The following is a 13,476-nucleotide window of genomic DNA, read 5'->3' as shown; positions in this document are numbered from 1 at the left end:
ATGCGCGACTTAGTCGTAGCCGAGTGGTTAAGGCGAGAGACTAGAAATCCATTGGGGTCTCCCCGCGCAGGTCCGAATCCTGCCGACTATGGGTGTCCGCCTCACGTTTCCATTGTCGTGGAACTTTTATCGCGCTAAATCGCTTGGACCCGCTGCGTTGGAAATTAATTGTTCAGCGTCTAGTAACCACATTTCACAACTGGAAGCGAATGATGACGCTTTTTGCGTTCGCGTAACTTGTGCCCTACTTCCAGCCTTGAATAAAATCCTAATAAAGCTGAAGGAAACGACTCCATAGGTGTTCGTAGTGCAGGAGGAGGAGCTGTGGCGATACCTGGGGAGGAGTGACAACGGCGCAGATGGAAGCACGGTTTCTAAACGTACTTCTAAAGGGGAAGACAATACAAGCCGCAACCCGAAACAGTAGTAGCCGTAAGAGGAAGGATCTCCTGACAGCAAGTAAACATCAAACAAAGCTCACGACCAACAGCAAACACGCGCTCCTCGTTAGTATAGTGGTGAGTATCCCCGCCTGTCACGCGGGAGACCGGGGTTCGATTCCCCGACGGGGAGACGGGTAGCTTTTATCCCATCCGATTCAATTTCTCATGCAAACGATGCCATATACTTTATAAACCATACTTTATTAAGGCGGAAATTAAGTTGCCAACACACAGCTCATAGACAAGAAGTCAAATGTCATAAAAACACAACCCAGGCAACTATTCAAAGAACAGACATATAACGCAGTACATTGACGCAGTTGATCAAGCCAGGCAGTGCACGATTCTTACAACGAGAACAGTAAACAAACAGTACAAGTCCACGACAAAACGTCGTTCACTTCTTTAGAATCTATTCAGTGCGGGTAAAAAGCATCTCCTACACCTTTCTGTAGTGCACTGGGGAGCTAAAAATCAACACTAAAGGCTTTTTGAAGCCAAATCATTCCCCGATATAAAAGAGCCTTCTTTTGTACTGTGTCCTCCACTGTTGTGTCACAACAAAGGCGCCCACAAGAGGTCTAATTTTTCAGTTTTCGCCGTATTTTAGGGGTGTGGTTAAACGTCCCACTTCAGAATCCTGCTCCAGAAAGTGGAATATAAAATGTTTTCATATTCAGGCGACTGCGTGTTAAAACGGCTTTGAAATGAAGAGATCTGTGACCACTTTCCATGTCACGTTTCCCCAAAGAAACCTAAAACGAAAAGTCATGAGCCTGGACATAAGTTTAGTATGAAGAGCTTAACGCTGTAAAAAAAGAAGTTTGTGTGAACTTTGATTTGACATTCCGAAGCACTCTCATAAGACAGGACTCGGACTTCACGGCGCACTGCGGCCACATTTTGCTATGAGCTTATAAGGCATTGAATACGGTAGATGACGTGTGAAGACGGAAGTCCCACTAACCAAACCTTTATGTGTCGTGAGATTCATGAAAGTAATTGCACGCACACAAAAAAAGTTCGAGCAAAAGGCGCACAGGCAGAGCAGAGCAAAGTGATCTGCTTGTTCAGGTAAGTGTATTTAGTCATTTGAACTGCATTCAGCAGAAGATTTCTAATGTGCTGTCGTTGTCAAGGAGCTGCCCGGGTTAGCCGATCGCTCAGCTCAATGACTGAGCCGTCCTGCAATTCATCTCTCCGTCTGCAGCAGTTTTAAACCAAAAACGTCTTGCGTTTCCAATAATGTTTTAAAAAACAAACAAACAAGTGATTCGCCTGCCCAGATGGGTCCATCTCGGGGCAGCCATGAACTGTGCCAGCAGCCACGTCACTGGATCGTAAAATGAAGTCTCACTCTCATTATCACATTTCACATTAGAAACGCAGCCACTCTGTGTACTGTGTTGGTTATGACGTTTTTCACCCTTGAAGGAATAAGCGTGCTGCCTGTCTACTGCGCACAAGGTGAACAGTACCGATAGCAGTTCTGACAACAGCAGTAATTATGTGGGCTGTACAGTAAATGCATGACAAACAGCACACCTCACAGACACGGACCCGCCCTCGTGTTGCTCGTCACCTCTTGGATAAAGTTTCTCCGACAATAATGCACTACGTTACTGTGCGGAAAGTGGCAGTCCGGTTCAGCGGTGGGTCTTTGTATTTCACGCCTAGTTCGACTCCAGCCAAATAAAACCACACCAGATTAAAGATAAGAAGAAGCAGCAGCAACGTTGTGTCTTTGTCGGGGAAAAAAGTCACTTCCCCCCTCGAGCTGACGAAATCGAGAAAGATACAGGACAGCTCCTTGAACCTTAGACACCGATTACACAGTGTTTACTGGAGAGTGACCTTTGATTTGGAGCTATAGATTAAGAGCGTCAGACTCAATCCTGGGCGGCCGGGTGCTCCATCTGCGGTCTTCATTCAATCTGAATCGTCGATGAAACCACTGGCATTTTAACCATCCCTGCTGATTCACTGAAACAAAACGCATTGAATTACAATTGCACAGGCACCCACGAAACGCCTTCAAGCCGGATTGGAAGTATCGCTTGCGCTGTGAGTTACACCGGCTCTGTAACGGAGATCTCGAGTGGAACGATAGACGGTAAGCCGAGGCCGGGTCTGTATGGGTGCAGGTTTTGGACCGGGGTAAAGTTAGTTTGAAGTTCGAAAACGATTTTGGCACGCCTGTAGCGTTTTCACGAAACCTCTTAGAGTTGCGAGAACACTTGCTCTGTGTATAAAATACATTGTGAATGCTTTCTCAGCCTTCACTTTGTTGTTTTTATGACATTGTTTTGACCAAGCACGAATATTCTTCAAACCAAATGCATTTTAAAGACCACGACTTGTGGAAATTTCCACAGCCTCTACATCAAACTATCAGTGAACTAATTATCTTTTTTAAACCTCCGGTTTTTCATCGATGCGTAATTACGCACTAACTGGAACCCGGGGACCGCTGTGTACACACGTCCACAACGCGAGAAATACTGTTCAATACGGGTTCGTGCGAAAAACCCATATATGACCATAGGAAGCAGAACAGCGCAGTCTCCAATTACCCAGACTGTAAGCACCGGAATAAAGTTTTGTTTGATTTCTGAAACCCTTCCTTTATGTCCTGTTTTCATCCGGGTAAGGGTCAACTATATTCACAATACTACTGACAGCAGGAAGATTAAAATATTCTTTGCTCGACAGTTTAATAAAAACAACTCCCATGATGTTCAAACCATTTTTTTTACACAGAACACTGACACAGCTTTGCGTTCTGAATCTCTTTTTCTCGTGCTGTTATTTAATGTGGCACAACGCCCTGGGATAGGGGTATTCTGTTCACAAATCAATAGCATTTAAACCACAGCACCCACAATGCTGCAAGTAAGTGTTTTTCACACTAAGCAGGTCCTCTGACCTTTACAAGCCTTGCTTTGGCTTGTGAAACCTCTTTTATTTTTTATGATTTTTTCAATACGGCACCATTAGACATGCTATACACTGGGATAGGTGGGTCTTCTTCATGACTCAATAGCTTTTTAAGCACATCAGCCACAGTGCTGCAACCAAGTGCCTTACACACCAGACAGCCCCCCTCACCTTATACAATTGCTTTGGGCTGTGGAACCTTTCTTTATTTTTTAATGATTTTTTGAAGATGGCACTACAGGTAATACACTGGATTAGGGGGTCGTCTTCATGACTCAATAGCTTTTTAAGCACAGCAGCCACAGTGCTGCAACCAAGAGTTTTACACACCAGACAGCCCTTCTCACCTTATACAACCTTGCTTCGGGTTGTGAAACTTTTTTTAATTTTTTAATGATTTTTTGACTGTAATCAAGTGTTGTGCTCACTAGGCAGGCCTCCTGACCTTTCACAGTCATGCTTTGTTGTGTGAAACTTTAATTCTCTTTTTAGGATTTTTTGAACATGGCAACTTCCACCGAGATGGGTGGGGTGCTCTTCAATAGCTTTTTCATCTATACACACAAACGGATGTAACCAAGACACTCAGAACCAACAGAATCAACCTCAGCTCATAGAAAAACAAGAATGCCCCCGAGACACCTGGAACCCCCTCCTGTACCACTCTGGTATCAACACCCCCAAAACCATCCATACCAGCTAACAAGACTCAGAATCGGTACAACCCTCCAACCTGGACCAACAGCAGGATGGGACAAGAACCTGCCCCACACTATGTACCCCTCATCCAGACCAGCAGGACAGCAGGACCACAGACAGCACTATCATGGATGTAAAAATTTCCACAAGTCGTGGTCTTTAAAATGCATTTGGTTTGAAGGCGTTCTGTGCTTCCATTGCGAAGATATGGACAAAAGAATATTCGTGCTTGGTCACAAAAATGTCATAAAACGACAAAATGAAGGCTGAGACAGCATTCACAATGTATTTTATACACAAAGCAAGTGTTTTCGTAACCCTAGGAGGTTTCGTGAAAGCGCTACAGGCGTGCCAAAATCGTTTTCGAACTTCAAGCTAACTTTACCCCGGTCGACTTTGGTGCGTGTTTCGCTGCCTGTTTGTAGTTTAGATGGCGTTAACTTTTGCCTTGATAGAACAGGTATCTCGGCCTGGTTAACTTTCATTTCGCTCATTTAATTTTACTTCTGCGTTTACGCAGTTTTAGTTTTGAAGCAGTGGGTGTTTGCGGGGGCGTTCTTCAAGCCATAATATGGTAGCGTGACTTTGTGAGGCGTGGGGAAGACTGACTGGAGGGTGTGGTTGTGTGACCAAAGATCTCGAGCACTGAAGCGTGTCTTAGATTGTACTTTTTGTAAAGCTGGGAGTTTTCCGACGAGGGATTCTCGAGTCTAAGGACTCTTTCATGCGATGCCGTATTTATGCTACAGGGACAGTCCCTGCATGACGCTTACTCTGCCTTCCATTGGGAATTTGTTCACCAGAGCAAAACGATTTCTGCAGCCGTGGCACTTACCCGAGTCTGAAGAGCGCTGCTGAATTTCAATGCTGTATAATTACCCTGCGGCTCTTTACTTTTTGTTCTACGTTTGGGGAAAAAAAAATATAAAAAAGATGCGCAAAAAAAAAAACAACAACCCACAGAACAAAATGCTGCCAGAGAGGGTTACAAATCGGAACACGATAAATATATTTTTGTAGACACATTTTGTATTTGTGATTCATCCAGTATTACCACCAGATTAATTATAACTAGGTATTCTTTTCCCCTGCTCCTCTAAGTCTGTCCTATTGAAGCCATTGAAGTTGAAGCATCACATTTTGAAGGAGGGAGGCACAGTGGCGCAGTGGTTAGTACCACTGCCTTGCAGTGCAGGGGTTCTGGGCCTGATTCCTGGGGTGCCATTTGCATGGAGTTTCTCTCTTCTCCCCACAGTGCCGGATTTCCCATTAGGCACAGTGCCTAGGGCCTAGGAAGGAGGGAAACACTAGTGACTAACGAAAAACGAGCTGAAACAACATGCTTGCGATCGACTCTAGGTGCTCCAAATCAATAATCCTAATCCGATTTAGCGGCTGTTCTGGAAACTGGAAGTATCGGAGTGATGGTGACGCTCGACTCGCTCCATCAATCACGTGGTTTAGCATTAGAAGAGTTTAAAGTGCACCGTGTCAATCGATGTCATTCACTGGGCGTTGACCCCTCTTTTTGCACATTTCGGAGTGAGAGGGCCTACGGACACTAAAATCCGGCCCTGCCTCCCCTGTGTGTGTACGAGTTTCCTCCCACAGTCCAGTTTGGGGAAAACTGGCCCTGCTGTGAGGGTGTTTGTGCCTGTGCGTGTCCCTGTGTGTGTCCTGCGATGGACTGGTGTCCCACCCAGGCTGTACCCTGCCTTGCCCCCCTTGCTGTCCCTGAATTTGAAGAAGTGGTTACCAAATGGGTGGGTGTAGAAGGATTCCCAATTCCTGTCCTGTCCTGGAGGCTCCAGTGTCTCCATTGATTTGCAACCCAGCCAGGCTCATAACAGCCCACATCAGCTTGCTATTGGCCAAACTGGACCAAAAGGCAGCTTCTCCCGGCCTTTTCAGATACTGGGTCTTAGAGGAGATCTAGGAAACCTGCAGACACAACGCCCCCTGCAGGAGAAGGATTAGAGACCTCTCTGGAGTGGAAGGAATTTGCCATTGTTGGTGGTTCTCTGTTGCGAACTAATTGTCTGTCTGTCCGTCCTGCTGCAAAGCTGTGTTCCATGTTGTGTGGTCTGTTGGCTCTTGGGGAAAAACGTGGTGGTGAAGCAGATAGGTGTGTTTGAAGGCTTATATTGCATGATGTGTTCCGGGAAAAGTAGGCCTAGTTAGTGTGCACATCTGCGTGTCTGTATTGTGATGGACTGGCAGTGTGTCTTGCCTTGCACTCATTGCTTGCCGAGATAAGACTTCCCTTCAGCCCTGAGTTGGAAGAAGTGGTTAGAAAGTGGATGAGTGGCAGAGTTCAGCTTCCTGTGCTTCCTTACCTGTATGTTCAGAGTGAAGTCACAAGTGTGAAGGTCTTCACTCCTGAGGTTCGTTAATGACAGCAGGGCAGCAGGTTGGGGACTCCTAATCGTATCTAATCTTTCCCAGGCTTTTGTCAGGATGAAGGCACCCCAGCAGGTCCGGGGCTTTGAGCCAGAGAAGGGGCTCCACAATCACATTCTTTACTCCAGCCATCTGGCCCGGAGCTCCGGGATCTCCCTGGAAAACCGGATCCTCGCTCAGGCCTCTGCAGCTGTCAGGACACCGGCAGCCCATACCTCCCCCACCGGCCTCCATTCCCGTCACGGAGACAAGCTACACTTGGCGGCCGGCGCCCTCACTGCCACGACCTCCCCGGCCCGCCTTCCCACCCGGCTCTCGGCCACCGCCGTCCCCGACCTCTCCTGCACGCTCCTGGGGAGCCAGCACATGCTACTCTCCCAGAGGACGGCTCAGGGCCTCCCCTCCGCAGTTGGAGCCCCAACGGCCGGCCGCCATCTCCAGCCCTCCTCTCTGATTTCCGTGTGGGGAAGACGAGGCGCAGACAAAGAAGAGGTACCATCTCCTAGTGAGCAGCCCGCTGGAGATCCACAGCTCCACACTGGGAGCACACTACAGAGCCTGGTAAGGATGTAGGACCAGTGCATTGTGGGTAGGAAACCTTGACATCGCTGTTGAGTTTTCATGGCAAGTGGTTGCTTCAGCGAATCCTTAAAAATCACATTGAACTTGTCCTTAGCGGTGAGTCTTCTCTATTAAGTGAATGGTCCCTGCCCCATTAAACGCCTTGCCTTGAGATTAACACTGCTGACTTGACATTTATGTATTTTTGAAAAAAGGGGAGGGGGTTACTAAAGTTGTCTCTTTTAGAATTCAGTTTTGGGGGAAATGCTGAGGAAATGACAATGTACTGTTCAGGCAATGCTATCTCCTTAGTCTGTTCATCATTGAAGCATGACCTTTCCTGTTAAATGCAAGAAGAATGCAACACGTTTTAGTTATATTGATACTTTTAAATGTTTTTTTTTTCATTTATTACAAAACACAACTCAGGAGAAGCCAGAAACTCCCCTTCTTGTTCTAAGCTAGTTTGTGTCCAAGATGTGAGGACAGTCATGGTGATACTCAGGAGTCCATTTAACAGATCATAATGCTTGATTGAAAAATCCTGTAGTTGGGATCGCCGTTTGATCCACTTGATCCGGGATCCAGGAGATCACAGCCGAACTCTTGATCCCCGCGGTTTAATTGGAGTCGATTGCGTGAACTTCAGATCCCAGGCTGTTACCCAGACCGCCAGGCTGCTGAGGATGTGGAAGAGATGGCCGTGGAGATACCGGTCCCAGAGCTGGAGCTGAGGGAGACCAGCCGAGAGCAGGAAGACGTGTGGGAGACGATGGGAGAGTTTCCTGACTTTCACGACACCAGCAAGCGCTTGGAAGAGGAACTGAGAGACAAGAAGGTGAGTCGGGCAGGTATGGTTTGATCCCAAGAGCTTAAATGAACAGAGTCAGGGTCACTATTCCTACAGGTTGTCTACGTGTCCGGACAGCTCTAGGTCTAATCTTTTGGACGAGAAAGGTGAATTTGACCATTCAGCTCTTGCCTATGAATAGGACACGCACACAGATTTTGGGTGGTTACAAGACGAGGGACAAAACAAGAGTAAACAATTCACTGCTATTTTTACATTAAGTGTTATAGGGTCTATTTACATCGACAGGGTGACCTAGAGGTCACCCAGCGGACCCTCAGACCGTTCCCCCCGCTACACTTCCCAGCCTTCACCGCTGCGCATGCATTATCTGGGTGCACCTTCGCTTTGTCACCTGGCGAGGGCGCTACAGTATCAGATGACCTAATTTTATCGGTAACATTTTGTTAGTCTAAGTGAGTTGTTGCGGGCTGCGGATGATTATTTCGTGGGCCGTGTGTCTGTGACCCCTGCTCTGGGGCTGACAGCCAAACAGCAGTAGCCAATCCCCTTCATCACCATGCCTCCCCTCCCTAAATCTGTTTAAACCCTGCTCTGTATTCAGGCAGTGCTCAGTATTGTTTCAACACTTAGGAGTTCTGGATCTTATCCATGCTGGATACTCCCTGGACCCCTTGCCTGACTTTTGGTTTTTGGCCTGTTTTCTGGTTCGTGGTTTGTATCTCTGGCGCTTGATTTCCAATCTGACTTTTGGTTCTGTACTTTTGCTCGCCTCTTGACCCCAGCCTTGGATTTCTCTTGCTATCTGGTTTAGGATATTTGTGATTCCAGGACCTGCATAGGGTCTTTCCTTGTTTTTCTAAGCTGTGGGCCAGCCTAACACTCTCTCCCCCTCTGTACCCATCCCTCCATCTCTCCCAGTTCCTCCTGCTGAACATGGTGTGCTGCTCCCTTGTGAAAAAGGAGACTCTTCCTGGCCATGAAGGCTGGGACGAAGCCGAGAGCACGTGGACCAGACTGAAGAGCCTTGCTCAGGACATCTCGCAGCAGGACGGGCAGTTCCTCCTGAAGGCAAGTTTGGAAATGTGAGGGACTACTGGCCCCACTAACACCTCCTCCAGCAGCAACCTTAGGTTTTTCCCCAAGAGTCTCTAATCCAGGTACTGACCAGGCTCACACCTGCTGAGCTTCAGTGGGGCTGCCAGTTGTGAGTTGCAGAGTGATATGGCTGCTGGCTGTTATTTTTGCAGTACAGATCATTTTTGCATCCAGAAAATCAAAGGAAATCGGGGAAATGACCGAATAATCTGCAGTGTGTGTGTGTGACGTCCTGCACGTTTCTATCTTTCTCGCAGGTGGCTGTCTACACCCGACAGGAGCTGAACATGCGAACCACGGCCAACTTCCTCCTGGCTCTGGCCGCCAGCTTACCTGAAGCCAAGGGGCACTTGAGGAGGTACTTCTGCCCTGCAGTGCAGCTGCCCTCCGACTGGATCGAGGTCGCGCGGCTCTACAGCTCCGTACGTACGCCTTCACTGAGGGAATCTCAACCGATGCTGGCTGGCCATCTAAAGCAGACGTCTGCCGAGATGCTCAGTTTCGGAATAAGTGATTTTCCTTGCCAGATGAGGCTGGGCTTGTTCCCCACTGCCCAGATCAAAGTTAATTACCAGTCGCTTCCCGTTTTCCACCTCAATGCGTTGTTCCCTGTATGACAGACGGTGGCCATCAGAAGTATGGCAAACACTTTTGATAGCCCCTGTCGTTGCAGCTGTAGTTGTGCCCAGCCCTTAAGAGATTCTTCGGAAAACCCCATGGCTTCCCATCAGGCTTCGCCCCCCTCAATCCCTCGTTCTCGTTTCAGTGCTTTGGCCGCAATCTGCCCTCCTGCCTCAAGAAAGCCATGGCCGATAAGTTCAAGCAGTTCAGCGAATACCAGCTGGCCAAGTACAACACCCGCAAACACCGCTGCAAACACGGCCGTGCCAGGCAGAAGTCCAAGGTAAGGACCAGGAGCAGGCTGCCCTGGGTGGTTAGCTGCATGTACTCTGCTCTGTGGTTAGTCGTGGCTAGCTTTAACTAACCGGTAATAATAGTTAGTTAGGGTAGTTATGGGTAGTTAGTTCTGTGGTTAGCTGTGACCAGTTATAAACAGTGTTAGATAAGATTAGAAAGTTACATTCATATAATGCAGTTAGTTATAACTAGAGTTCTGTTAGTCATAACTTGCCAGTCATATAGTTACTTATAATAATAGCTATTTCTGAAGGCCACTAGTTCTAACTAGTCGCATAATCGTTTTTTGTAACCAGAGGTAGTTATGGTTAGTTAGTTGTGTGGCTGATTTGTCCTTTTTGTCTGTCCTTTAATTCCCTCTGCCTTCCTCTCCTTTTCCTTCTTACTTCACCGTCTCCGCGCCACCCCAAGCTCTGTCCCCCCCCCGTCCTACCTCCACCTGATCGGAGAGCGTTCCCCTCATCGCATCGTCCTTGTTCTTGCAGAAACCTGGACCCGAGGATTGGAAGAAATGGGCAGGGCTCCTCAGATCGGAGCCAGTGCAGCTGGAGAAATACGTGAGTTCCTCCTTAGAAAGGTGTCAAACGAGACGAGGCCCTTCTGTCCTTCTGTCCTTCCAGCCCCTTTGGTAGCTGTGCTCTTGAGAAGCCGCTCCAATAGGATCCCACAGGTTTGCTTGGCTGGGGTTCAGCTGAGGGAGGATGGGTCTCCCCAATTCTGTCTTTAAAAGTGACTGTACTTAAGATAAGAGGTAAGATCACTTTACTGGCCATATACAATTTGCATTAGGAATTTGTCTTTTTACATACCCCAGCTTGCTCACCATGAGACACGCAGACAGGGAGAAAAGCTGGGGGTCAGAGCACAGGGTCAGCCATTTATACGGCGCCCCTGGAGCAGCTGGGGTTAAGGGCCTTGCTCAGGGGCCCCACGGAGTAGGATTCCTCTGCCAGCCACGGGATTTGAACCGGCAACCTTCCAGCCACAGGCTTCACGGCACCTCTGTGTAAAAGGTGATCACACCCACTGAAGCCTTAGCACCGTAGATAATCGAGCAGGGAGCTGCAAGGGAACAGGTAGGAGGTAAAGATTTGTCCCGTGCTGAGAGGAAAAGAAATGAAACAACATTTCAGCTGTGGAGCCTTCTTCTGGTGTGTCCAAGTGGGTAGCTGCGTCAGATAATGCTGAGGAGTTTTTTTTTTATCTGTAGCACTTTTCTGGACACTCCACTCAGAGCACTTTACACGTAATGGGGACTCCCATTAGTGAGGAGAAGAACAGAATGATGAAGCCAGTTCAGAGATGGGGATTATTAGGAGGCCATGATTATGATGGTAAAGACCAGGGGGAAATTTGGCCAGGACACTGGGGTTACACCCCTTCTCTTCTCAAGAAACACCCTGGGATTTTTAATGACCACAGAGAGTCAGGACCTTCCCAAAAGTTCCATCCCAAGTTATCGTGACAAGCAACTGAAACAAGTGTAAGTGTAACTGGGCAGCACCAGACGGTTAGGTAGTGTGGCAAACGAAGAATCCACTTCCAGGGCTGAATCCAGAAGCCTTGAGCTTAATGAGTGGGCCACCAAGCCCCCAGGTGACACTCGACTTCCTTCCATATCCACTTGACAGATGATATCGACCGAGAGGAAAAGCGCCAACAAGCAGCAGAGCATTTTCAACCTGAAGAGGCTGGTCCAGAGACTGCACATTAAGGAGCCGGCAGAACATGTCATGGCCCTACTGGGACGCAAGTACGACATTATACCCACTATACTTATAGACCCATTACGTGTTGTAGCGCATACAATAAATATGTATGTGCCAGGGGTTTGTATACAGAGTCCACTGTATATCCACTGTTAGTGTGACCGGACATTAAGTAAGAGTCCTTACAGGTGTGTGTCTATACAGTGTGTCCATTAAGAGTCTGTACAGGTGTGTGTATACAGTGTGTCCAGTAAGAGTCTGTACAGGTGTGTGTGTGTGTGTATACAGTGTGTCCCGTAAGAGTCTGTCTGTGTTTGTGTGTATGTGCGTTTGTATATACAGTGTGTCCCGTAAGAGTCTGTGTGTGTTTGTGTGAGTATATACAGTGTGTCCAGTAAGAGTCTGTACGTGTGTGTGTGAGTATATACAGTGTGTCCAGTAAGAGTGTGTACGTGTGTCCAGTAAGAGTCTGTACGTGTGTGTACAGTGTGTCCAGTAAAAGTCTGTACAGGTTTGTGTGTATACAGTGTGTCCAGTAAGAGTCTGTACTCCAGGTGTGTATATACACATCTCTGGTCTCCTACTGGAGTAACACCAGAGCCTTCCTTGCTGTAGGTACCCCAGCAGTCTCCAGGCATTCTCTCGCAGTGGGCTGTCGGGGTCCTGGGATTCTCAGCGTTCCGGGAAGAGGATGAAGCTGTCACAGCCGGAGACATGGGAGCGACAGCTGAGCCTGATGGGAAACAAGGCGCGGACGTGGGAGCAGCTCATAGGTTGTGCCCTTTCTCTCTCTCACTCTTGTCCGACCTTTGACCCTGAGCTACTCCGGCCCCATTCTCCATTGCCTAGCCAGGCCCGCTCTTTACACTGATGGTTTGCTGATTAAATTGTTAGACATTTTCTGCTTGGGTGGGTTCCGGTTACCTGAACAGTTGAGGAAAACGATGTTAAAGGACGTTTTGATCTGTTGTATTTGAAGTGTGTGTTAGATAGTGAAACAATAATGACATATAGCCCTTCGATAACACGTGCCATCACTCACTGTTCAAGAGCCTCCTGTCTGACACAAGGTTCCTCTTCTGTTCATACCCTGGGCGTGTCCTTCTGTTGTTGTTTGGGCTTCCGATTGTGGCGCTCGGCAGTAACCGGTTCGAAAGGGGCTTCTCAAATCTGAATAAGAGGAATCGGATTAGTGATTGCTCACACCCAGGGGCTTGTGGGACACTTGCACCTCATCTCGTACCCTGTACATTCTTACTGGAGGCTCCAACAGACAGGATCCCAGCAGCAGTCCCGCATATGTGACCGGACACTCCAGAGTCCTAGAGCGCTAAGAAGCTGCAGATATCGTCCCTCACCACTTTGACCCCGCAATTAAAGCGGTCAGAAGGTCATTGGTGCTGATCTTCCAGCCCTCTCCTCCATCTGTCGTCCACGTGTTTTGTGTAAAGCAAAATCCATCTGTGACGATTCTTCACACCCCTTGTTTAATAACTTCCAGTAACTCCCCTCAGAGCGCAGAATCGACTCCCCAACACCAAAACCAACAGATTCAAGTTCTCAGTCGTACCTGTAAGCCATATCGTTACTTAACATTTAATTTTCTATGCAAATATGTTGGCATATTGTTTTTCCTGTCATTTTTTTTCTTCTCTCCATCTGTACACCAACACTGCTGCTGTAAACCAACTTGTCCCTCCCTGGGGATAATAAAGATTCTCTCTCTCTCTCAATCCTTTCCTTCCCCTCTCAAGACAACAAGGCCCTGCCCTTCATGGCCATGCTCCGTAACCTGCGCAGTATGATCACAGCGGGAATCAGTGACCAGCACCACAGCAAGATCCTGCAGAGGCTGACAGACAAGGTGAGGGCACAGAGACGGCAGAGTTTCCGTCTTCAA

The 13,476-nt window shown here is 48.0% G+C and overlaps 1 protein-coding gene and 1 non-coding gene across 5 annotated transcripts in view; both read left to right on the top strand.

The window, feature by feature from the left end:
* Positions 1–400: 400 nt before the first annotated feature.
* Positions 401–13,476, top strand: part of LOC148833583 (telomerase protein component 1-like) — a 52,701-nt gene continuing 39,625 nt past the window's right edge. The window contains exons 1-10 of one of the 4 annotated variants that reach the window (XM_088916867.1): positions 401–518; positions 6,525–7,040; positions 7,690–7,878; positions 8,773–8,922; positions 9,207–9,371; positions 9,716–9,853; positions 10,353–10,424; positions 11,499–11,620; positions 12,192–12,349; positions 13,331–13,440. In XM_088916867.1, coding sequence (XP_088772993.1) covers positions 6,537–7,040; positions 7,690–7,878; positions 8,773–8,922; positions 9,207–9,371; positions 9,716–9,853; positions 10,353–10,424; positions 11,499–11,620; positions 12,192–12,349; positions 13,331–13,440 — 1,608 coding nt within the window. In that variant the 5' untranslated portion in view covers positions 401–518; positions 6,525–6,536. Of the gene's footprint in view, positions 519–1,419; positions 1,518–2,058; positions 2,557–6,524; positions 7,041–7,689; positions 7,879–8,772; positions 8,923–9,206; positions 9,372–9,715; positions 9,854–10,352; positions 10,425–11,498; positions 11,621–12,191; positions 12,350–13,330; positions 13,441–13,476 lie in introns of those variants that run through there. The other 3 variants (XM_088916865.1, XM_088916866.1, XM_088916868.1) reach the window with 3 other exon arrangements.
* On the top strand, positions 502–573 carry trnad-guc (transfer RNA aspartic acid (anticodon GUC)). The gene has a single exon. It is a non-coding gene; the product is annotated as a tRNA-Asp (tRNA).

This window comes from Atractosteus spatula, chromosome 5 (assembly GCF_055471065.1).
Source record: "Atractosteus spatula isolate fAtrSpa1 chromosome 5, fAtrSpa1.hap1, whole genome shotgun sequence".
NCBI lineage: Eukaryota > Metazoa > Chordata > Actinopteri > Semionotiformes > Lepisosteidae > Atractosteus > Atractosteus spatula.
This window is presented reverse-complemented; position numbering and strand designations above follow the sequence as displayed.